The 25,498-nt window shown below is 42.1% G+C and overlaps 2 protein-coding genes across 2 annotated transcripts in view; one reads left to right on the top strand and one right to left on the bottom strand.

Moving 5' to 3' along the window:
- The window catches only part of LOC134662826 (phosphatidylinositol 4-phosphate 3-kinase C2 domain-containing subunit alpha), a 49,670-nt gene that overhangs the window by 18,794 nt on the left and 5,378 nt on the right, over positions 1-25,498 (top strand). The window contains exons 12-30 of the mRNA XM_063519150.1: positions 539-752; positions 1,737-1,941; positions 4,423-4,620; positions 6,455-6,573; positions 7,490-7,659; positions 8,274-8,440; positions 9,249-9,382; positions 9,882-9,970; positions 10,227-10,400; positions 10,884-11,041; positions 11,338-11,425; positions 11,677-11,806; positions 11,948-12,103; positions 12,828-12,978; positions 13,466-13,622; positions 14,089-14,222; positions 14,401-14,508; positions 15,047-15,247; positions 23,581-23,777. Of these exons, the coding sequence (XP_063375220.1) occupies positions 539-752; positions 1,737-1,941; positions 4,423-4,620; positions 6,455-6,573; positions 7,490-7,659; positions 8,274-8,440; positions 9,249-9,382; positions 9,882-9,970; positions 10,227-10,400; positions 10,884-11,041; positions 11,338-11,425; positions 11,677-11,806; positions 11,948-12,103; positions 12,828-12,978; positions 13,466-13,622; positions 14,089-14,222; positions 14,401-14,508; positions 15,047-15,247; positions 23,581-23,777 (2,950 nt within the window). The remainder of the gene's footprint in view (positions 1-538; positions 753-1,736; positions 1,942-4,422; positions 4,621-6,454; positions 6,574-7,489; positions 7,660-8,273; positions 8,441-9,248; positions 9,383-9,881; positions 9,971-10,226; positions 10,401-10,883; positions 11,042-11,337; positions 11,426-11,676; positions 11,807-11,947; positions 12,104-12,827; positions 12,979-13,465; positions 13,623-14,088; positions 14,223-14,400; positions 14,509-15,046; positions 15,248-23,580; positions 23,778-25,498) is intronic.
- Positions 15,400-23,416, bottom strand: LOC134662616 (THO complex subunit 2-like). The gene is made up of 3 exons (XM_063518889.1): positions 23,363-23,416; positions 16,516-16,651; positions 15,400-16,322 (listed from the first exon to the last, which is right to left on the bottom strand). Exons 1-3 carry the CDS (start codon positions 23,414-23,416, stop codon positions 15,565-15,567), a joined length of 948 nt encoding a protein of 315 aa, XP_063374959.1. The 3' UTR covers positions 15,400-15,564.

The following is a 25,498-nucleotide window of genomic DNA, read 5'->3' as shown; positions in this document are numbered from 1 at the left end:
GAACCAAGTTCTATCTAAATTTCATAAATATCGGTTCAAAAATACCTACTCAAGATAATGAATGTACTCTGATCGACCCGAAAGGCGGGATTCCACCAGTGTTCAGCACAAGCCTTTTGTACTGAATGTGCTTGTGCCACACAGTGCCGCACACTGGTGGAATCCTGTCTTAAGACCTCGCATTACTCAGTAACAGTACGAGCATACCTCTCAGCACCAATCTCCCAAATCATATCAAGAAATCTACAAAGTTGCTGTGCCCGGAATGAAATTATCCATATTTATAGCGTGCAAGCTACTTTCATTCTTGTTGTCAGATATTTAAAACTAAGAATATATTCATACTATAACAGCTTGAATGGTTCAAGGTCAGTTTCACTAGACTTATATCGACCGGGATATGAACCGTGATTACCTTTTGTACTGTTTTCGTGCTTCCGATATTTCGACGCAGTTACATGCATCTTGCTCACGGGTAAGGTAATCACTTCGTATCCCGGTCGATATAAGTCCATATTCATACTAGTCTATTCCCCAGGGCACCAACAACCTTATAACCCCAGAGATCCAAGCGGACACGGGTCAATACTGCTCCGTGTCCATCCGCTCCGCTACCGCTCGTGAGACCGTGCAGCATCAGTGCAACCGTGTGCGAGATGCCGTGCGCTCACTCATAGCACTCTACACTAGGACCAGGTTGCTGGATTTCCAACTGGCTGATTCACACTTGACCCCGCAGGGCGCGTCTGACAGTGAGTATTGAACACTGTACCATGCTAATAAGGTCTAGTTTCCCTCTAGTTAGCGATTGACGACCTACAATACTGCTCCGTGTCCATCCGCTCCGCGACCGCTCGTGAGACCGTGCAGCATCAGTGCAACCGTGTGCGAGATGCCGTGCGATCACTCATAGCACTCTACACTAGGACCAGGTTGCTGGATTTCCAACTGGCTGATTCACACTTGACCCCGCAGGGCGCGTCTGACAGTGAGTATTGAACACTGTACCATGCTAATAAGGTCTAGTTTCCCTCTAGTTAGCGATTGACGACCTATTTGATCATTCACCGACGGAGCGGCAGTTGACATTCATCAACTCTTCTCTATTTGCAGTTTTTCTGCCTAGCGTGGCAGCGTCGATTCCCGTCCAACTCCTAAGGTTATCCTTTAGATTTTTCCCTTTATTATCCCTTTAAAAATATTATATTTGTCATGTATATATGTCGAAAGTAAGCGGATTTTCTTTTCATTATTGTAAGTACTAATTCTTGTTTCTTTAAAAAAAGTAGTGTACAGGTTTTTAAAAGGTAGGCAACGCCTCTGGAGTTGCACGCGTCCATAGGCTACGGTAGCTGCTTACCATCAGGCGGGCTGTATGCCTGTTTGCCACTGCGATATGGTATAAAAAGCGACATAATCATTCACTTTTTTAGGGTTCCCTACCCATAGGGTAAAAAACGGGACCCTATTACCTAAGATTTCGCTGTCCGTCCGTCCGTCCGTCCAGGCTGTATCTCATGAATCGCGATAGCTAGACAGTTGAAATTTTCACAAATGATGTATCTCTGTTAAATACTAAAAATAAAATAAAATAAATATTTAAGGGGGGCTCCCATACAACAAACACGATTTTTTTTCTCTATTTTTTGTTGATGGTGCGGAACCCTCCGTGCGCGAGTCCGACTCGCACTTGGCCGGTTTTTTTTATAGCCTAAAATTTCCCATATCGTCCACAGAAGCGACGCCGGCCTACAAGATGACAGAGACAACACTATTCTGCATAGAGGCTGTCCACCGTCTACCGCCAAGTTGGAACCACGAGGATTACGTATTCCACGCCCAGGTGCACTACGGCACGAGACCGTTGAAGACGCTCCGGCTTACGCAAACTTCTAGGATAGACAGCGCTGGGTTCTATCAGAGGATCATATTTGATACTTGGTGAGTGAATAAAGATAGTGTTATAAGGCTAGGTAGGCTAGCTGCACTACGGCACGAGACCGCTGAAGACGCTCCGGCTTACGCAAACTTCTAGGATAGACAGCGCTGGGTTCTATCAGAGGATCATATTTGATACTTGGTGAGTGAATAAAGATAGTGTTATAAGGCTAGGTAGGCTAGCTGCACTACGGCACGAGACCGCTGAAGACGCTCCGGCTTACGCAAACTTCTAGGATAGACAGCGCTGGGTTCTATCAGAGGATCATATTTGATACTTGGTGAGTGAATAAAGATAGTGTTATAAGGCTAGGTAGGCTAGCTGCACTACGGCACGAGACCGCTGAAGACGCTCCTGCTTACGCAAACTTCTAGGATAGACAGCGCTGGGTTCTATCAGAGGATCATATTTGATACTTGGTGAGTGAATAAAGATAGTGTTATAAGGCTAGGTAGGCTAGCTGCACTACGGCACGAGACCGTTGAAGACTCTCCGGCTTACCCAGACCTCTAGGATAGACAGCGCTGGGTTCTATCAGAGGATCATATTTGATACTTGGTGAGTGAATAAAGATAGTGTTATAAGGCTAGGTAGGCTAGCTGCACGTGCCGTAGCACGAGACCGTTGAAGACTCTCCGGCTTACCCAGACCTCTAGGATAGACAGCGCTGGGTTCTATCAGAGGATCATATTTGATACTTGGTGAGTGAATAAAGATAGTGCCATAAAGCTAGGGCACAACACTCATTTGGATTATATTTGATACTTGGTGAGTGAATAAAGATAGTGTTATAAGGGTAGGTGCAATACGGCACGAGACCGTTGAAGACTCTCCGGCTTACGCAGACTTCTAGGATCGACAGCGCTGGGTTCTATCAGAGGATCATATTTGATACTTGGTGAGTGAATAAAGATAGTGTTATAAGGCTAGGTAGGCTAGGTGCACAAAGCCACGAGACCGTTGGAAACGCTCCGGCTTACGCAAACCTCTAGGATAGCGCTGGGTTCTATCAGAGAATCATATTTGATACTTGGTGAGTGAATAAAGATAGTGCCATAAAGCTAGGGCACAACACTCATTTGGATCATATTTGATACTTGGTGAGTGAATAAAGATAGTGTTATAAGGCTAGGTGCAATACGGCACGAGACCGTTGAAGACGCTTCGACTTACCCAGACCTCTAGGATAGACAGCGCTGGGTTCTATCAGAGGATCATATTTGATACTTGGTGAGTGAATAAAGGTTGATGTTATAAACTTATAAGGCTAGGTAGGCTAGCTGCACTACGGCACGAGACCGTTGAAGACTCTCCGGCTTACCCAGACCTCTAGGATAGACAGCGCTGGGTTCTATCAGAGGATCATATTTGATACTTGGTGAGTGAAAAAAGATAGTGTTATAAGGCTAGGTAGGCTAGCTGCACTACGGCACGAGACTGTTGAAGACTCTCCGGCTTACCCAGACCTCTAGGATAGACAGCGCTGGGTTCTATCAGAGGATCATATTTGATACTTGGTGAGTGAATAAAGATAGTGCCATAAAGCTAGGGCACAACACTCATTTGGATTATATTTGATACTTGGTGAGTGAATAAAGATAGTGTTATAAGGCTAGGTGCAATACGGCACGAGACCGTTGAAGACTCTCCGGCTTACGCAGACTTCTAGGATCGACAGCGCTGGGTTCTATCAGAGGATCATATTTGATACTTGGTGAGTGAATAAAGATAGTGTTATAAGGCTAGGTAGGCTAGGTGCACAAAGCCACGAGACCGTTGGAAACGCTCCGGCTTACGCAAACCTCTAGGATAGCGCTGGGTTCTATCAGAGAATCATATTTGATACTTGGTGAGTGAATAAAGATAGTGCCATAAAGCTAGGGCACAACACTCATTTGGATCATATTTGATACTTGGTGAGTGAATAAAGATAGTGTTATAAGGCTAGGTGCAATACGGCACGAGACCGTTGAAGACGCTTCGACTTACGCAAACTTCTAGGATAGATAGCGCTGGGTTCTATCAGAGGATCATATTTGATACTTGGTGAGTGGAAAAGTAAGATAGTGGCATAAGGCTAGGTAGGCTAGGTGCACTATGGCGTGAGACCGTTGAAGACGCTTCGACTTATGCAGACTTCTAGGATAGACAGCGCTGGGTTCTATCAGAGGATCATATTTGGTGCTTGGTGAGTCAAAAATTAAGAAAGATCACAAATCTAAGGCTAGGTGCACTAAGGCATAAGACCGTTGAAAGCATTCCGGCTGACACAGACTTTTGGCTCGTTTCATAAACACACTCGTATTTTAATGCCTCTCATTATGTAGCAGTCACATAAACAACTAAGTATCGACCGGGATATGGACCGTGATGTATTGTTTTCGTGCTCCCGATATTTCGATATCCCGGTCGATATAAGTCTAGTGAAACTAATCGTGAATCATTCAAAACTACTATGTTACTAACATAAATGTTATTTCCAGGTTGAACCTAGAAGACCTCCCAATAAGCCAGCTCCCCCGCGAAGCGCGCCTCGTCCTGTCACTATACGGGCGCACTCGTCGTCCGGACGACGCGCACAACGAGAACGACAACGACAAACAGAACAACGACAACGACGACGTGCTGTATGATCAAGTGGAGTTGGGCTGGGCTAGTATACAGCTGTTTGACTTTGATGGGTGAGTCATAAATAGATAAAAAAAATGTTTATTCCAGGCCATAATAAAATAAAATAATAGTACATTACTGCAGACGCCGGGAAAGAAGGGCTTGCCGGGTGAGTAGGTATAGCCGGCCGACCGTAGGGAGGCCGGATAGTGATACGAAGCCGGCAAGACCTTTTCACGGCTAGGCATGTATAGTGCTTTTCTCAAACATGCAATGAAATAAAAAAATACACCACTCAAAAAAAAAACAAATTTATAATCTTTATAATAAAAATCTAACTTCACAACAAAAGTTTTTTAATTTTCCTTCCAATCCCGCCATAGTTGTTTTTTTTTTACGGAAGTCGGCCGTATTTTGCGTGTGTTCGAATAGACCTTATTAGGGCCATTATACACAATCTGATAATAAGAATCTCAATTTCTATAAATAAAATAAATGCAGAGGATTTTAAATATTGTCTATGGTCTCTGATGAATTACGTATAGACAAAATTTTAAATTTATTCATCAACACATTGAATCATACAGATTCGTATTCTTAATATCAGTACGTTCGTGTATAACAGGCGTTAACACGGATATTTTGGTCCGATAACCATTCATTCACTAAAAATATTAAAAAAAAAAATATAATTCGGCTGTTTAGCCTGTTTATGGACACAGACTCCATGTTTACATTAGAATTTAAAAAAAAATTACTTCCCGGCCTAGGCCTTCAATTTCGTATGAAATTCCTTTACAGTTCTCTGGAGTTGCTCCGCCCTAAACGTGATACTTCGAAGCCTGATATAACGCCCGGAGCGACGACATTTCAGTGCATGTTTGAGAAAATAAATAAAATAAATAAGCCTGAAATATGATGGAAATAGTGAATATGTAACTGCTACATAATGAAAGGCTTTGAAGCTCGAGTATGGGTTTATGAAACGAACGAAGTGAGTTTCATAATAGGATCCCACGCGTGTTTTAATGCCTGATTATGTACAGTTACAGACACTGCTTTATCTACACACATATTATACACTTTCTATGATATATTCACTAACCTCATATTACTAATCTGTGTGCCTTGGCTGTGGAACATTTCATTTTAAAATTTGTTCATCACTACATCTTACAAAACAAAGTCCCCCGCCGCGTCTGTCTGCCTGTATGTTCGGGATAAACTCAAAAACTACTGAACGGATTTTCATGCGCTTTTCACCTATCAATAGTGATTCTTTAAGGTTTAGTGTATAATTTGTTAAGGGGTGAATCGCCTTTTTCTTATCACTTGTTGCCATGGTTACGTTCTCCTAGGTCACTCTTTAATACTTGATTTTTGGGCATTTAAACTCACCAAACACGCTTTTTTGTGATACTTATAACCCCTTTCCTTAAAGGGTCGTCTACCAAGCGTGTAAACAGAGTATGCTACTATTGTCTCTTGGCTGACCGGACCGAATAACAACAAGAAATAGTTGATCCACCCTAAGGCTTACCCGTGTCATAGAGAAATAAGTATGACAAGAGTGCTCACTCCATACATCAGTTCAGACTATTAATTTCAGTGTCTACATCTAGCATCGAGTAGCGGAACTATCAGTACTGCTACTTGACAATAGATGTCGCACCGACCGGAAAGTCTTATCTCAACAGCATAAGACTTTCCGGTCGGTGCTACATCTATTGTCAAGTAGCAGTACTGATAGTTCCGCTACTCGATACTAGATGCTAATAGTCTTTTTGGTACTAAAACTGATGTATGGAGTGAGCACTCTATGTATTTTTTTCTCTATGCCCGTGTGAAGCCGGGGCGGGTCGCTAGGGACTTAGGGAGTGGTATGACAAGAATCAATCGTTCCAGAATGCTGGCGTCGGGCGCGTACGTGCTGCCGCTGTGGCCGGCGTGCTGCGACCGCCGCCTCGGGCCCGCGCCGCACCCCATGGACGTGCCGCCCGAACCCGCGCCCGTCGTCAACATTGGTAAACTGCCTAATATTCGTGTTGATAACACCTCTGTTTATAAAGTTATCCCCACTTGTCCCCACCCATTAGTTCCCTGTGAAAATGCAGAGGATATAAAAAGTAACAATTGTTACCACTGACAACTAAAGGCCAGTTGCACCATCGGCACTTGACAGACTGATCAATGCCACCCGGCGCCCCGCTGCGGTTTACTTAGAAACTTTCCATACAATAAAATTTAGCGAACTCTTTGACGAAGACACGAAGCCTGGACACTAAAACAAAAAGAGGAGCGCGCGCTGCTGGCAGCTGAGAGGAAGATCTACCGCAAGATATTGGGACCCACGTGTCGAGAGGACAGAACTTGGAGACTCCGCAAGAACCAGGAGATTGAAGATCTGGTGTCCGAGCCGAACATCATTGGAGAATCGAAAGCCGCTAGACTCCGATGGCTCGGGCACGTAGTACGGATGGGGGAAGATCGCGCAGTCTGGAGGGCGTACTCTGGTACCTAGTACCAAGTGGCGGAAGGCCGTCTGGACGCCCTAGGTACCGCTGGAGAGACGAAGTGCAGAAAGACCTTAGCGAACTCGGCGCCGTCGACTGAACAGAAACGGCTTTGGACAGAGTAGCGTGGCGGTCTTTGGTGTCGGAGGCCAAGATCCACTTCGGGTCGTTGCGCCACAGCAGTAAGTAAGTAAGTTGACGAAGACAAACTGTTGGGTGCGACCGGCCCTAATAGTGACTGACCCAAAAGATAATGCCCGAAAGACAATGTCACATTAAAAAAAACTATTTCATCAAACTTTCAAGTATGATTTAGAACTTCATTTCGATCTCTCGTAGAAAAGGTGTCTCTTGGGTCACCTTTAAAAAGTGACCCAGGAGACACCACTGCAAACGCAAAATAAAATTACGTAACATTTTTTTTTAGAAATCCCAGCGTATATCAACCACGGCGTGCGCTGGACGGCCGGCGAGATAGAGAAGTCCATAACAGGCCCGTTGCCGGCTTTCGACTCACTGGACGGCCACACACAATCGCAGTTGCTCCATCTTATTGAGCAGGGCGCGTATCAGAGGATGCCTACAGACTGTAGGGAGGTAAGCCTATTTCGCATTTTTTGGCGCTGTTACGAATAAAATTACTGCTGATTTTTCTAAGTTTTTTGTAACTCCGACATATCAGTAATTTCATAACCTTTGCTAGACAACAAAACTTACCAATCAAATTTTAAATTTAAATTAGAATGGAGTGGGAGAACTATATTTGGTGATGTGATGCTTCTGCTGTTAGGGGCATCAACTATTTATTGTTGTTATTCCTTTTAAGAGCTTTTATCTACAAAAAAAATGCATGTGTAGTTAATTTTAATACCGTAAAACCGGGGTTTTTAGTATTTAAATGAACCATACAAATTAAATACCATAAAAAATATTATCAAATATATTAAATGCCATAGATTAACCATATCAATTAAATATCATAAAAAAGTGACCCAGGAGAACGTAACCATGGCAAAGAGTGACAAAAAAGCTGATTCTCATAATCTTATACCTTTAAATGAGCAATTCTTGTATATTTATTTATTTATATATACATCGGGGATCTCGGAAACGGCTCTAACGATTTCGATGAAATTTGCTATGGGGGTTTTGGGGGGCGAAAAAACGATCTGGATAGGTCTCCCAGATATTAATAACATTATTTTACACAGGTGATGTGGGAAAAACGGCAATACCTCGTCGAGTTGCCAGGCGCGTTACCACTAGTGTTACTAGCAGCCACCAACTGGTACGGCGAGCATCGAGCACAGCTCGTCAACCTGCTGCGGCGGTGGGAGAAGCCGTCGCCGCTGAACGCCATGCACCTGCTGCTGCCCTGGTGAGTGGTCGTCTGTTAAGTGAGTGAGTGGTAGTCTGTTGCCAGGCGCGTTACCACTAGTGTTACTAGCAGCCACCAACTGGTACGGCGAGCATCGAGCACAGCTCGTCAACCTGCTGCGGCGGTGGGAGAAGCCGTCTCCGCTGAACGCCATGCACCTGCTGCTGCCCTGGTGAGTGGTCGTCTGTTAAGTGAGTGAGTGGTAGTCTGTTGCCAGGCGCGTTACCACTAGTGTTACTAGCAGCCACCAACTGGTACGGCGAGCATCGAGCACAGCTCGTCAACCTGCTGCGGCTGTGGGAGAAGCCGTCGCCGCTGAACGCCATGCACCTGCTGCTTCCCTGGTGAGTGGTCGTCTGTTAAGATTATGTTGTACAGCCAGCAGCAATAGTTGTTAAGCGGGCGACGTGTTCAAAATGATCTTGACGGGACTTTATTGTTAAACACGCAGCCGGTGTGCACAGGCCGCACACCGGCTGCTTGTGCGTGACGTGCACTGTTGGATGTTGGAGCACGCACACGCACACTTCACGCAAGCGGTGTGCCGTCTCTCATAAGGATCTGTATACTACAAAGCCGCACGTGCACGTCACGCACACGCAGCCAGTGTGCACAGGCCTTAAGAGAATAAGAGCGCGTCAAGGTAATTTTGACCACCCCGCCCGCTTAGCAACACCTAAAACAGATTTTTATGATCAAGTTCATCCTGGGCGATAATTCGTATTGAAGCGAGATGTATCATGAATCCACGTGAATGATACAATAGTCGTATTTCGCCTGTCTCTGATTACCATTAACGTGTTCACAGTTTCCCCGACTCGGAAGTGCGAGAAACTGCAACAAGCCTCCTGAACGCGATGTCGGACGACGATCTCTGCCGTGTCCTCCCGCAGTTGACACAAGCACTACGACACGAGACCTACTTGACTAGCCCTCTAGCAGGTATGTTGTGTTGAAAATTTCTTCAGCTTTCACCATATGAAATAATAATTTTAACGGATTTCGCTTGTGAATTGAAATTCGTCCCGATATTTCGAGTCCATTGCTAACTAACGCACATGATCACGCGATATTAATAACTATCGCTGTAACCGAAGACAATATTATCTTCACTTGGGAAAACCTTTTGATATAAACTAGAGTTAGAAACATCTACAACAATGTTGATAGCATACGTAGTGCAAGTGTCATTTAATCGTCATAGTTTCATAGAAGTTTGACGTTTAAAATAACACTTGCACTGCGTGTGCTATCAAAATCGTTGCAGACTTATCTTGGTCTAACTAGATTTTTTTCTTGTAATATTGTACGGACACCCAGGAAACGTTTTACACATTCATTTGTTAAGTCTTGCCTTAATAATTTAAAAACAAATGAAAAATACGTGTTTTTATCTCTTAGTATTCTACTTTGTGACCCAGGAGACATGCTTCTTTTGCAGAACTATTGTTGTCAAGAGCTTTAGCGGCACCAGCGGTAGCTCACAGATTGTTCTGGCTTCTTGTCCATTCACTACCAAATGTTCCACAGGTAAATACATTTCTAATTTTTAGTTTTCTCTTAAAAAAACAATTTTTGCTGTTGTTATACTGCTCTTAACGAAAAAATTACATGTATATTTTTGAGGAAGCAATAATAATAATATTTTTTTTGTTAATAATTAATTAAATGAATATATTTATTTATGTAGAACGAGAATGTGAGATTTAATTATACCTTTAAAAAGTTACCCAGGAGACATACCTTTGTATTGAACAGATAATAATTGACCAGTATTTTGTTCCAGGCCCCAAGTCAAGAGTTCCTAGGTATCACTCTAGAAGACAACGCGACAGAGCCGCAGGAAGCCGTCGAATGCGTGACGGCAACGTGGAGATATAGACTTATGTTAAGGGCTCTGCTAGCGGTGTGTGGTGAACAACTTACACGAACTCTAGTCAGACAACAGTTGCTAGTGAAGGTGGGTCTTATTTTGTTGTATTAGAGTTCATTTTCCCATGGACAACTTGGTTAAAATGATGCTAGTTAGCAGTTATTACTCGAGGATGGGTCTTGCAATCTTGAAAACATGAAACGATATTACTCACTTACTGTTTGAATAGAAAGTTTGGTTCCATGAAGTATAAACCCCGTGACCCAGGAGACACTTATAATACACATAATTTATTATCATAAAGGTTGTAGTTATACATGTGCAGAGATATATCCATCAGACTCCAAACTAGGCTGAGCCTGTATCTTAGAAGTCTGCGAGAGCGATTGACAACTATTTAACATTAGTAGATGCAGTGCTTACTTAATACTAGTACCTAATTACTATAATATAAGCTAAAGAATACAGAATAATTTTACACTATCAGTTTTTTATTGAAATTAAATGAATTGATTGTTATTTCGGGAGTTAAAAAGGTTAGAGATGTTAACATTGCCTATTGATTTGCAGACATTATCAGAAGTGGCGTTATCAGTAAAAGCCGCTAAAGATGGCGGCCGCGCTCGCGCCCTAAGCACTGGCGGCGAAAAACTTGCCGCTCTACTGCGCGCAGAACCAGCCGCTCTACCGCTCGCTTTACACCAATACGTCCACGATGTCGATGTCAAGTGAGTCACACAACATTATGGTATACTGTGACGTCAGCCAGGGGACAAAACTAGCACATTCACACAACATTTAGGACATACTTTCACGTCAGCCAAGGTACAAAACAGTTTGCAAAAGAACTACTTTTGTACCACATTCATTTAAGGTGCAGTAAATGACTCTTAATGGAATGGGGTTATAACTGGGGTTATAAATAATGGTTTTAAGGGTGACCCAGAAGACTGTAACCATGGCAACAAAATTTGATTCACCCTTTTAATAGTTTTGTAAAACGGTAAAATTACTTTTTTTACAGGTCGTGTATGTACTTCAATTCGAATACTCTACCACTCAAAATTAACTTTATTGGATGTGACAACGCTATTGTACCTGCCATGTTTAAGGTATGAAAGCAATATCTACTCTCACAGATTATAACCTAAAGGTCGACCGGCTAACCCCATTAGAAAGGGAGGAGTAGTCTGTCTCGTCGACGAATTACTATAGCGGCGCTTCTGTGCTAAGCCTACTGGTATTACAATACACAATTTCAAAAATACGTGTTATTTGCAGTCACATTTACATTTAATTTTGCACAAGGATATAGACTAAATAAAAAAAAAACATCAAGTATATTTTACGTTATTTTTGACAGATCGGCGATGACTTGCGCCAAGATGCCCTAGTGCTTCAAGTAATGAAAGTAATGGATAGCCTCTGGCTGAAAGGCAATTTGGACCTCCGGATGGTCACCTTCCAAACACTGCCCACAAGCGATAGGAGAGGTAAGTTGTTATTGTTAACCTTTTCGACGCCGTGTCAAACACAAAAGCTGTCACTCAGCTGTCAGTGTCAATTTTACGAGTGTGAACCAGGGTATCGATTTATTATCATATCTTTTTAAAATGCTATGGTTTGTTTCGTAGGCATGATAGAAATAGTAGCGGAGGCGGAAACCCTCCGAGCCATCCAGACGGAGTGGGGCCTCACGGGCTCGTTCAAGGACAAACCCATCGCCGAGTGGCTCGCCAAGCATAACCCCTCGGAGCTCGAGTACCAGCGCGCCAGAGACAACTTCACCGGTGAGAATATCTGAAAAAAGTAATTTTTAAGATCGTAGAAGTATTTTAAAACAGACCCGCCTGCGATATAAAATGTTTCTGTTCTCCCTCGTGAGCCAGGGGACCAACATTCAATTGGCTCCGTGAGCCGGGGGACATCATTGATACATTGAATTCTTCCTCATGTCCTCCGCGAGCAAGGCCGAAAAATACCCATGAGCTACATCATCCGACATATGGAGATAGTGGGAAAAGCTTTTGAGTAGCTGACGGGTCTTTCCTAGGGGGTAATTGCACAAAAGATCCCTATGGGTCGCAATGTATCCACAAGGGCCCCCGAACGACATAAGATAAGGCCGAAAAAATGTTTCAATGCTGGACAGTATTTCCGGAAGGGTCTCAAGGGCTGCGTGAGCCAGGAGACGACTGTGATATTTCTTCTGGCCTAACGAGCTTCAATTAGAACTAATAGGCTATCTATAAATGCTGTTTAATTGATCTCTACTTTCCTACCAATGTAACCAGCATCAGTATAATAGTAGTTAAAAAAATCAAAATCGCTCGCCTTGATGCGACTGAACACATGCTAAAAGTATTGTGAGTTACGCCTAGGCCGTTTTAAATACCCGAGGTTAACACTAAAGTAGGAAAACTAATTTCCTTGACCCATAAGACTCGGCTAAGGCCTAACTCACATCACAAGCAAAATATCTCTTATCACCATAATTCTCTCTTCAATTCGCAGCTTCGTGCGCCGGCTACAGTGTAGCGACATATCTCCTTGGAATATGCGACCGACACAACGACAACATCATGTTGAAGACATCGGGCCATCTGTTTCATATAGACTTTGGCAAGTTCTTGGGCGATGCGCAAATGTTTGGAAACTTTAAAAGGTCAGTTTTATATTAATATTGGTGCTAACGAAAAGTCAAGCTCATTAGTGGATATATAATGCAGACTAATTATGAAGCTCAAAACGGTAAAAAAAATTATGTGCAGAAGTTTTGGAGCAATGAGTCGTGTAGTTAATGTCAAATATATTTTTGTTGCTTCGGTCTCCTGAGTCACGAGACATAAGGACTCTCTGTGTCCCGTGACCCAAGATACACCTGTTTATTAATTAGTTTATTAATAAGCTTCCAATTTTTTATATTTTTTTACTTATTCTTTTTCATTACAAACAGGCTGGACTCCACGCATAATGGAAACCGAATATGACCGAACATATTACTTCCTGTCATAAATCAAATCATGTTACTAAACTTCAGTAATTGTAATTTAAGGACTTATTTTGACATGCGTCATCACCAAAATCGTTCCGTAAGAAGTTGTACAAAACGAATACATACTTACACCTCTAACTTTAAACTTTATTCACAGAGATCGTGCACCGTTCGTCCTAACAAACGACATGGTCTACGTCATCAACGGAGGCGACCGTCCCACGCAGAGGTTCCAGCATTTCGTGGAACAGTGCTGCATGGCGTTCAACGTGATTAGGCAGCACCACGACCACATATTAGATCTGTTTGCTTTGGTAAGTTTAATCTTATTATATAAAACTTTACTTACCTAGACTCTCAGCCTTGGGTATTAGTCGAGCATGTATGGCGTTCAAATGTTGCCACTTGCAACACATTTATAAATGTAAAGTAAAAGTAAAATTACTGACATATTTTTAAGGACAATGTGTTCCTTGCTATTGTGTGTGTCTGTTATCTTCTGATGACTCATACGGATAAGGAACAGGCATATAACTGAACATTTTATGAATTTTAATCCAATGAAGCCATGGTTCTAAAGAGTGACTCAGGAAATGTAACCATGGCAACGAGTAACAACAATAAGGTAATCAATTCATTATCATTTTCCCCTCGCACTTTCTTCTCGTTTGCATGATATATCCTTCCTCGTGACCCAGAAGACAGTAGTGATATTTTTTACGCAGCAATGTATCTGCTATTGATCGATAATGAAACTAAGATTCACGTATGTCCCAACAGATGGCAGCATCCGGCGTCCCCGGGGTAACGTCGACGGCGGTGAGCTACGTGCGCGCGGCGCTCATGCCCGACGCCACCAACGCCGAGGCCGCCGCCGCCTTCGCCCGGCTCATACACTCCTCGCTCAAGAGTCGGTCAGTTCTCAGTATGCATATACGACTCAACGATTTTGATAGCATCCGCAATGCAAGTGTTATTTGTACGTCATAATTTCATAGAAGTTTGAAGTTTAAAATAACACTTGCACTGCGTGTGTTATCAAAATCGTTGCAGACTTTGGTCTAATTCCAATAACGTTGGTATCTGTTACAGGTTCACGCCGATAAACTTCTTCCTGCACAACCTGGCGCAGTTCAGAGCGAGCGGCGACACCAGCAACAGCTCCTCGGAACTGTTGTCCTTCATGCCCAGGACTTACACGTAAGCATATTTACCTTATAACTTATTATTTACAGAAGAAAATCTTTAGGGCCACCCCACATTTGGCGTCTTTCGGGCGTCGGCGTCTGGTCAGCGCTATGGAAATGACGTCGCTGCGCAGTTGCGTCGATGTTGCGTCGAGCAGTGGCCATAGCGCTGACCAGACGCCGATGCCCGAAAGACGCCAAATGTGGGGTGGCCCTTAGTTTTGTCGTCAGATTCACTCTCAAACTATGACTGTAAAATATAAACTGCACTTGTCATTACAAATTCAGCATTTTTGTCTCCTGAGTCACGCTACATAATTTAACTAGCGGCTGTGTCTAAGTAGCCTAATTACGATAAAATATAAATTTACACAAAAATCGGAGACACGTCTGTAATATAAAACACCGGTCCTAATTATACCAATGTTTTTTTTGTTTACTGTATAAATAATACAACTAACCAGCGGTAGACCTTTATCTCATTACAATAAGGTTTACAAGTGGTAATTTACCTGTGTTGACAATAGATTGAATACGAATATTATTCCCAGGATGGCGCAGGAAGGCCGGCTAGTTAGCGTCGAATGTCTCGGCTTCGAGAAACGCTACGACCCTGAAAAGCATTACGTCTATGCTCTACGGATCTACAGACAGGGCCAAGCCACGCCGTCCGTACTATACCGCTCGTATAAGCACTTCACCGAGCTCTATCAGAAGATTTGTCTGCACTTCCCGCTGGCTAAAGTTCACAGGTAAGTGGTAATAAGCGCTAAAAGCCTGTAAAAGCACTACGTCCACGTTCTACGGATCTACAGACAGGGCCAGGCCATGCCGTCCGTACTATACCGGTCTTGCAAGCAGCCGAGCTATATCAGAAGATATGTCTACACTTCCCACTTACGACTAATATAACTTTCCAGAATGTTCCTTTAGTATTAAGACTGTCCCAGGCAGGATTATGGTTGTCTCCTGGGTCACGAAAGAAACCACCAATACAACAAGTTTTGTCTACTGGGTCACGAAAAAAAAGCAAAACAACTTATAAAAAACTTTAATATTACAACATTGATCAAACTTCACTGTTCTTGTCATTAGTTTGCGCTTTATCAAAACTCAGCTGCAGATCTAGAACCATCTGCTTCTGTCTAGATCCACTGGCCACAGGATTCCTATTCATCTGACTCCGATGCTCCGATATCATGTCCCAACTACTATTTTCTATCGGTTTGTTGAAACTCGTGTTGCCGGTGGAATCATTTTTGTTTATTTGTTTCTCTTGCGGAATAGCTTCTGTGTAAGGCGGAGGTCCGCTGCTGCGACTGATAGAACTTTCTAGAGTGTTAGTTGCTACTCTTCCTAGAGGATTCTTTTGCGGTTCTTTAGGTACTAAGGATTTTGTGACGCTCGCTTCCGGCAATGCGTTTTTACTTTCCTTTTTCCTTTGTTTAACGTCTTTCGCTTTTTTCTCAGCTATCTTTTTGTCTCTTTGTATTCTCAATTTATCCTGCTTCGCTTGTTCCTGAGCTTTCTTCTTTTCTTCAGCTAGCCGCTGCTTTTCCGCTTTCTTTTTTTCTTTGTCTTTTTCTTTTTTATCGTCTTTTGCGTTTTTAGCGTTCTTATATAAAACTGAAGAGTCTCTGTTATTAGAAGTTCCACCTCTGGGATCGGTGGAGACATCTGGTGTACTCTTTCTAAGTTGTGGAGGTAGATTATGAGGGTCCTTTAGGTCGCTGGCACTTTTTGAAGTTTTTATCGTTTCTTTACTAGGTGGAAGCTTGACCATAGATGGCGTCAGTTTTTTCGGTGGTTCTGATATACTGTTGCGTCCTGAAATTAAAAGTTTTATTATCATTGGTTTATTATTATATCAATGTCATTACCCAACTGAATAGATAACGGTATCTAGTAACAGATACACTTTTAAGTGGCTGATTACGTATCTGATTAGACGGAACGGGATTTTACCTAGACTAGAATTACTAATAATCTAGTCATAATCTCCGAAGTCTCTGTCACTCACCGAAGACATCTTCCCTATGAGACCTGTAGGCCCCTCCTGAGGACAGCTCCGGTCCGTTCTCATAGACCTCTCGACGGCGACTGACACCGCTGAGGTTTAGCGACGCTTTCCATCCTCCGAATTTGAACATTTGGACCTAATAATCAAGAAGTTGTGTTAGTTATAACATAGGCTACAATCTCTAAATGTCAATAAATTTACAAAATAAAATTAACTTTTTTTTTTATTGAAAATTTTTCATAAAAATACAGCATTTTAGTACCTTAATCTAATGTTTCGCCAAACTGTGAGACAGTTTGTTGGCGGTGCGCTCTAGAGTAATCTTAAGCTAAATTAGGTACACTAATTATTAATAGTAACAAGTGAGCATTAGGAACATAAATTTACTTATATGTATGTATCTTAAATCTATCTTGCGGGATAGCATCACACTCAACTAACCAGGCGTAGATCTTATATCGTAGAGATAAGGTCCACGCACGGCCAGCCAACCACATTAAATTGTATTAAGCTTTGTTAATGAATTTTAGCTTTGTTTCATGCTTTATAATATACTAGTGATCCGCCCCGGCATGGGTTAACAAATTATACATAAACCTTCCTCTTGAATCACTCTATCTATTAACACATTCATTGCCAGGAATCCACCTGGTGGGCGCTCCTGAACTTTGCTCACATGCCGGACAAACTATAATAGACGACCGGTTTCTGGGGTAGTGGGCCGTTTATTGTGTGAATGTGTTAAAAAAACCGCATCAAAATTCGTTGCGTAGTTTTAAAGATCTATGTATGCTACATAGGGACAGACAGCGGGAAGCGACTTTGTTTTATACTATGTAGTGAAGAGCTACTTATAAGAAAACATTGTTTGTAAAAAACCTTTGGTCACTGTTTCAGTCTTAACTGATTCGAAATAAGGTTGAATGTATTTTCGTAAACAAATATTGCTGTGCCTTAACAGGGTTTCATTGTTTTTATGTATACAAACAATAAGAAAATCACTCAATACTCACGTTTTGTGTTTTTATCCTATAACAATCGTGGCAAACCCGAACAGGTTTTTACAATATTATTGTAACTAAATAATTAACATCTTCGATTTGTGTAACATTCGTTAGCGGACTGATTACATTGTGGGCTGTTCCGATTAATGCTTATCTTATCGGCCGTGAATTCGCTATCGTATCGGATCCGGCCAAAATAATCTGAATAAATACCACGCATTTATCTGTTCCTATATACATAATATATAAGCTCGTGAAACAAGCTGAACATTTAAAAAACCACCAAATGTGGATTAGTCTTAATCAATTTCCAATACGGCTAAATACCGGGTGGGCCATGTAACACGAGTAAATAATTAAAACAAATATTGTGCTCCTCAAACGATACTTTTGTTTAACTACTTTTAATTACTTTTAAATATAAAGTCTACGAGTAAGACTTCCTATTTTTCATAAAAAATAATACTAACTTCAATGTACAGATGTAGTGCATAATTGTTTTCCATCGTATTTTCACGGAAACGTTCGTATTTGTCATGCTATTTCAGTCAACCTCAGTACTTTTTGCACCGAGACTGACTGAAATAGCAAGACACGTCCGTACGTTTCAGTGAAAATACGATGGAAAATAACATAACATAACAAAATTCTCAAAACATTGCGTCTTGGAATAAACTTTAAAGTGAGATTTTTAAAATTGCTGAACCAATGTTGTTCAGTTTGAGGCATAGAGAAAAAAATACATAGAGTGCTCACTCCATACATCAGTTTTAGTACCAAAAAGACTATTAGCATCTAGCATCGAGTAGCGGAACTATCAGTACTGCTACTTGACAATAGATGTAGCCACCGACCGGAAAGTCTTATGATGTTGAGATAAGACTTTCCGGTCGGTGCTACATCTATTGTCAAGTAGCAGTACTGATAGTTCCGCTACTCGATGCTAGATGTAGACACTGAAATTAATAGTCTGAACTGATGTATGGAGTGAGCATTCATTTCTATATTTCTCTATGGTTTGAGGAGTACAGCCTACAGAGTTTATTGCTCCTATTACCGGCCACACCCGGTGTAAAATAATTATACTAACTTACATGTAGGGTTTTGCACGACGGATCTGAAATGTACGGGTAGATCCGCGGATCCGGATCCATATCCGGATAATTTCATACATTTCGGATCCGGATTGCAAACCCTACTTACATGCCACTCACTTTAAAACACACTTTAAAAGTATACACATAAATTCGACAAACTTAAGAGATGACACTAGTCACCCATAGTCACCGATGACTCGTATAACTAATAGGATTCTTAATGTTGCAATAATGGTTACTAAATAATTGATTGCTTTTATAATAGTATAAAATGATATCTGTAGCCTTGTGTGGGGCACTTCAAATGCAAGGTAGCGAATGATGTTAGTATGCATCAAATGCACTTCATATACAGTAGGTAGGTTCACAAACTCGGGAAAATTGCGAAATATTTTAATGGGTTTTCCTAGGGGTTGAGCCAAGAGATAATTGGTTGTACGTTATAGAAAACGTCAATTGACTTAAAATTATGGATTCGTCATTCCGACACATTTTTATATTTCGATTGGCGTTTGTTGATAAACAATTATCATCTGTACCCACATCGCGCGGCCTTAATCGCTAGCGACTACGTCAACTCGAACGCAGTGCATCCCGCTTGCACCAATGTCAGTACGAGGGAGATGCATTGTGAACTAGTTGAAACACACATATATCATCACTCTTTTAAACACTTTCCTCAGTAATACGAGTAAAGTTGCATCAGTGTTTGAGGTTATACGGCCGCGTTGTCATTTACCACATGAATTAACTTACAAAACAATATTAGATAATACGAGTGATAGTGTCGACTAAAACGAAATACCTCAAATTAGGTCTTTTTAACGCGGGTTCACTGGCAACTGGACATGATGATTTTTTGATTGCGATGGATAGATTTGACGCTGATATTGTCGCGATCAATGAATCATGGATCAGACAGGGCCAGGAAAAACGCGCACCGCTCGTCCCCGGATATAAATTCATTAACGCCCCGCGACCGACTGGAATGCGCGGAGGCCGCGGTGGCGGGGTAGGTTTCTACATTAGAACTAGCGTGCGCGCGCGCCGATCTACCCACCCTGTTGCTAATATTGAACAATTGTGGTTATCGGTCTCAATTAACCGTCGGAGTTATATAATAGGTACGGCGTATCGTCCTAACTGGATTAATGTAGATACGTTTTTAGATGCCCTGACAGAATCCATAACATTTTTTTCTAAACACGATTATGTTGTTTTGCTTGGAGACTTTAATATCAATATGCTTGAAACTATAAGCAGTAATGCCATAAAATTAACTTGTTTTCTTAACTACTTGAGCTTACACCAAGTGGTGAAGGTACCAACTCACTTTTCTATAGGCAATGAAACACTCCTTGATGTTGTGTGTACCGACGCACCTGTTACCGATGTATGCGTTTCTAATATAACAGGTTCTCTTGGTCATGCCATGGTAACAATTACTTTGCCAACAAAACGACCCAAAATAATGCCTAAGACGTTTACCTATAGGCCCATTAAGGATATTAACATGGCAGAATTTAATAGGGATCTGCATGCTATTAATTGGGAGTCAGTGTTGGCATTTGAATCTGTTGAATGTATGGTTAAGGCTTTTAATGTCCTTTTGTTGTCGTTATATGACTCACATGCACCATTTAAATCTGTCACAGTTAGGCATAGCCATTCGTTGCCCTGGATCACAGACACTATTAAAATTATGATAAGAAAGCGTAACGAGGCTTTTTCAGCATACAGGAAGTCTAAAACGGAAAGTCATAAACGATATTATAATGAATTAAAGAAATTGGTAAAACAAAGTATATTTAATGAAAAAAAAAGTTACTACAATCACCACATCAATTCAAAATACAAAGATCAAAAAACACTCTGGAAAAATATTAAAAATAATGTTTTGACAGATAATACTCGTGACCGGCTTCCTGATCACTTCAATAATCCAAGTGTAATTAATGATAGTTTTTTGGATGTGCCTGGTAGTGATGGGGTTTCTTTGTCCACCATGTTGAAATTTGAACAAAATCGCTTTAGTAATTCTGTTTTTAGCTTAAAACCTGTCGAAGAGGGTCAAGTGGGAAAATATATACTGTCTGTTACCACCAATGCACTTGGCGTGGACGGAATCAGTAGAGATATGGTGCTTCTTACTCTTCCTCGTACTTTGTCAGTATTAACAGCCATAATTAATCGCTCTATTTTGACCGGTGAAGTGCCATCATTGTGGAAATCTGCCATAGTTACACCTCTGCCAAAGGTGGATAACCCTACTGAGCTCAAAGATCTTCGGCCTATAAGTATTTTACCTTTTCTTTCGAAAATATTAGAAAAAGCTGTTTATGAGCAGTTATATAAGTATGTAGAAAACAATAATATACTACCTCAATTACAGTCAGGATTTCGTAGGGGTATGGGGACTGTAACTGCCCTTATTGACGTTCTTGACAATATTATTTATGGCCTAGACTCAGGTAAGGGTACTTGCTTAGTGTTGTTGGATTTTTCTCGTGCGTTCGACTGCATAAATATTGACTTGCTTCTATCTAAGTTAATTTATTACGGTGTAGACTTAGGGTCACTCTCGTGGTTTAGAAGTTACCTTGGTGGGCGTATGCAGTCAGTTAAAATTGCTAAAAACGATGGCACTTTGTTGGTGTCTGACTCTAGACCCCTAAATCGCGGAGTCCCACAAGGCTCCATTCTAGGACCCTTACTTTTTATTATATATAGCGCTGACATCGTTAACATTATTAAGCATTGTCAATATCACTTGTATGCGGATGATGTTCAGATGTACTACTCGGCCCGTCCTTGTGACTTTACTGATTCAGTTAATAAAATTAATGAAGACCTCGAAAGTATCTCCGCTTGGGCTGAACAAAACAGTCTGTTGCTAAACCCTATTAAGTCAAAGTTTATGATTTTGGGTAGTAAAACTCAAATTTCTCGAATCTTAGATGGTAGCCCTCAACTAAATATTAGAGGCTCATTAATAGAGCGAGTAGAGGAGGCCAGAAACCTGGGTATAATAATAGACAACCAGTTAAGGTTTGAAAAACACATAGCAGAGCTAGCCAAATCATGTTTCTATAGATTGAAAGTATTGTATCAAGTAAGAAACCTTCTAGATGAAAAAGTTCGCTTGACATTATGCGAATCGCTCATATTGTCTAAGTTAAACTACGGCGATCTGGTGTACGGGCCTCGTCTGCAACAAAAAACTCGTCGATTAATACAACGAGTTCAAAACGCGTGTTATCGATATTGCTACAAAGTTCCTCCAAGGAGCCATATCACACCGTTTTTGAACAAATCTTCGACTCTGAATATGGCATCACGTAGACATTTACATCTTGCTTGTCTTCTCTTTGGCGTTATAAATTGCAAGTCACCCGAATATCTTTATTCTAAAATAAATATTTCTTCTTTTCACAATCGACACGCCACAAGATCTACTCGACGTTGCATTTTAGAAGTACACCCTCATAGGACGATTGCCTTTACCGGTTGTTTCCGTTATCTCGCGACCAAATGCTGGAATGATATCCCTCCGCCTTTAAGACAGCTTAAATCCAAAAAAACATTTAAAAATCACTTTAAAAAAATTCTTCTTGAAAAACAAACCGCTGGGATTCCATTCGGCTATTTGGTTGCAGATTTTAGGATATAACATGGTGGGGCTGGTGTCACACAACTAGGAGGCTTACACACAGTACACACGGGTCAATTTTTACCAATTTTTACCTATTATCTAAGTATTTTATCAAAAATTATCACACGACATGCACAAATACTCACACTTACACTGTACGATTGTTTCCGATGTACGTAAATATATTCTTTGTTGTGACCTGGGTCCCGGCAGAAAATCAGTGCTTTGCTCGAAAGAGCGAAGCGTATCACTGAGCCGTGACCCTTTTGTCCTGCTGCAACGCACACAGTTTGTACATACCTACCTACTTTTATTAAATCTTACTTTTGTACCTACTCATTTCTATGTTATTTTCTTTGTTAGTGTAATCATTATTATTTTTTTTTTCCTTTTCTTCTGTTATGATGATTGTGTGTAAATTTATATTGTGTGTCATTGCAGCTGTCAAATAAATGATTTATCTATCTATCTATCTATCTAGTTTACCCTGTCGCTAGCGAATATATCAGTGTCAAACTAGTGAACTAGTGGTAAGGAATTAAGGATACTTAACATAAGAGTATTAAGAAAAGACAGTCGACTTAGTTTTGAAGATACTCAGTGTCTTTATTGTTTAATACTTGTTATGATTCATACATCCGTGTATAGTTTGTAGCTTTCTAGTAGAGCCCGAAGGCTTATCCTATTGTCTATTGTTCAGTAAAACCGCACGTGCTACTTACCTGCAAAAAAGGGTCCTAATTATTCTATTTGGCACCTGAGCGCGGGCTAGTCCAACGCTTAAAAAAACAGTGTAGGTGCGCTCTCCGATAACGCGCCTTTGTTACGCATCTCGATGACACATTTTAGACTGGTTCTGTAGCGTTCGACTCGCCGGCACTCAGTAACCGAAGTACCGATTTTTTATGCAGGTGGTTGTGGCACGTGGCACGAGCGGTTTTACTTAACAATAGACAATAGGATTAGCCTTCGGGCTCTATTAGAACGCTACAAACTATACACACATACACATGCACACGGATACACAATATTATACACGGATGTATTAATAGAAAACAGTACAACCGGAATACCAATAAATTATTTGTACTTACTTTGGTTTTACTGTGTTCGTATGATGATGCAGGTATAGCGTTCTTGAATGTCATAGTCGGACCACGCTCAGTTTTCCAATTGCTACCTCAAGTATTTCACTTCTATGTGGTATGTATGTTTTGTTACTGCCAGTGCAAAGTTATCGTGGCCGAAATCTAAACTATTTTTTCACGACCGAAGCTTCTTTATAACAATAAAAACCGTTTTATCTTTCTAGCTTGCCCTCAGGCCTCCACGTAGGCCGCTCAAACATACGCCAAGTAGCCGAGCGGCGATTCGGCGACGTGCAAGCGTTCCTCACCTCGCTGTTCAGTCTCGCTGACGAGATCGCCCACTCCGACCTGGTGTACACGTTCTTCCATCCACTGTTGAGGGACCAGCAGGATGTGGAGCCACAGAGGATGAAGCATAGAGGTGAGTAGCTTGTGCAATGTGTTCTAACCTAACCTCGCTCTTCAGTCTCGCAGACGAGATCGCCCACTCCGACCTGGTGTACACGTGCTTCCATCCACTGTTGAGGGACCAGCAGGATGTGGAGCCACAGAGGATGAAGCATAGAGGTGAGTAGCTTGTGCAATGTGTTCTAACCTAACCTCGCTGTTCAGTCTCGCTGACGAGATCGCCCACTCCGACCTGGTGTACACGTTCTTCCATCCACTGTTGAGGGACCAGCAGGATGTGGAGCCGCAGAGGATGAAGCATAGAGGTGAGTAGCTTGTGCAATGTGTTCTAACCTAACCTCGCTGTTCAGTCTCGCAGACGAGATCGCCCACTCCGACCTGGTGTACACGTTCTTCCATCCACTGTTAGGGACCAGCAGGATGTGGAGCCACAGAGGATGAAGCATAGAGGTGAGTAGCTTGTGCAATGTGTTCTAACCTAACCTCGCTGTTCAGTCTCGCAGACGAGATCGCCCACTCCGACCTGGTGTACACGTGCTTCCATCCACTGTTGAGGGACCAGCAGGATGTGGAGCCACAGAGGATGAAGCATAGAGGTGAGTAGCTTGTGCAATGTGTTCTAACCTAACCTCGCTGTTCAGTCTCGCAGACGAGATCGCCCACTCCGACCTGGTGTACACGTGCTTCCATCCACTGTTGAGGGACCAGCAGGATGTGGAGCCACAGAGGATGAAGCATAGAGGTGAGTAGCTTGTGCAATGTGTTCTAACCTAACCTCGCTGTTCAGTCTCGCTGACGAGATCGCCCACTCCGACCTGGTGTACACGTTCTTCCATCCACTGTTGAGGGACCAGCAGGATGTGGAGCCGCAGAGGATGAAGCATAGAGGTGAGTAGCTTGTGCAATGTGTTCTAACCTAACCTCGCTGTTCAGTCTCGCAGACGAGATCGCCCACTCCGACCTGGTGTACACGTGCTTCCATCCACTGTTGAGGGACCAGCAGGATGTGGAGCCACAGAGGATGAAGCATAGAGGTGAGTAGCTTGTGCAATGTGTTCTAACCTAACCTCGCTGTTCAGTCTCGCAGACGAGATCGCCCACTCCGACCTGGTGTACACGTGCTTCCATCCACTGTTGAGGGACCAGCAGGATGTGGAGCCACAGAGGATGAAGCATAGAGGTGAGCAGCTTGTGCAATGTGTTCTTGTGTCTCATCAGACCATAACCCGAAATGAATGTCATATACTTAGAAAAAGATACCTCCAGGACCGAAGGGGTGGAATAGAAACAGCGTTCTCTGCGCGGCAGGTCAGTCCAGTACAGAACTTCGACCTGGTGCAGAATAGTTCTGTCTCTTCAGTCTCTAGACTGACTGATCTGTTCTAACAGACCACTTTGACCTGGTGTGTACCTTCCATCTACCTATCTATCTGCCTATTTCCTAGTGTGTACATTCCATCTTCTATCTGGGAGACCAGAGAGGTGTGGAGCTACAGAGGATGAAGAATAGTGGTGAGTAGCTCAACCAGTCATCAAGTGGAAGACTTGAACGTATCTATTCAGACTCCTGGACGAAATCGCCCACTCTGACCTGGTGTACACGTTCTTCCATCCACTGTTGAGGGACCAGCAGGACGTGGAACGACAGAGGATGAAGCATAGATGTGATTAGTTGAAACATCCCACACAGGAGTGTGTTTAGACTTCCTCTTTAAATATTATAAAAAAAGTTGA

The sequence above is a fragment of the Cydia amplana genome, chromosome 3, assembly GCF_948474715.1.
Source record: "Cydia amplana chromosome 3, ilCydAmpl1.1, whole genome shotgun sequence".
Classification (NCBI taxonomy): Eukaryota; Metazoa; Arthropoda; class Insecta; order Lepidoptera; family Tortricidae; genus Cydia; species Cydia amplana.
Note: the sequence above shows the minus strand (reverse complement) of the source record. Positions and strands in the feature narration are given on the sequence as shown.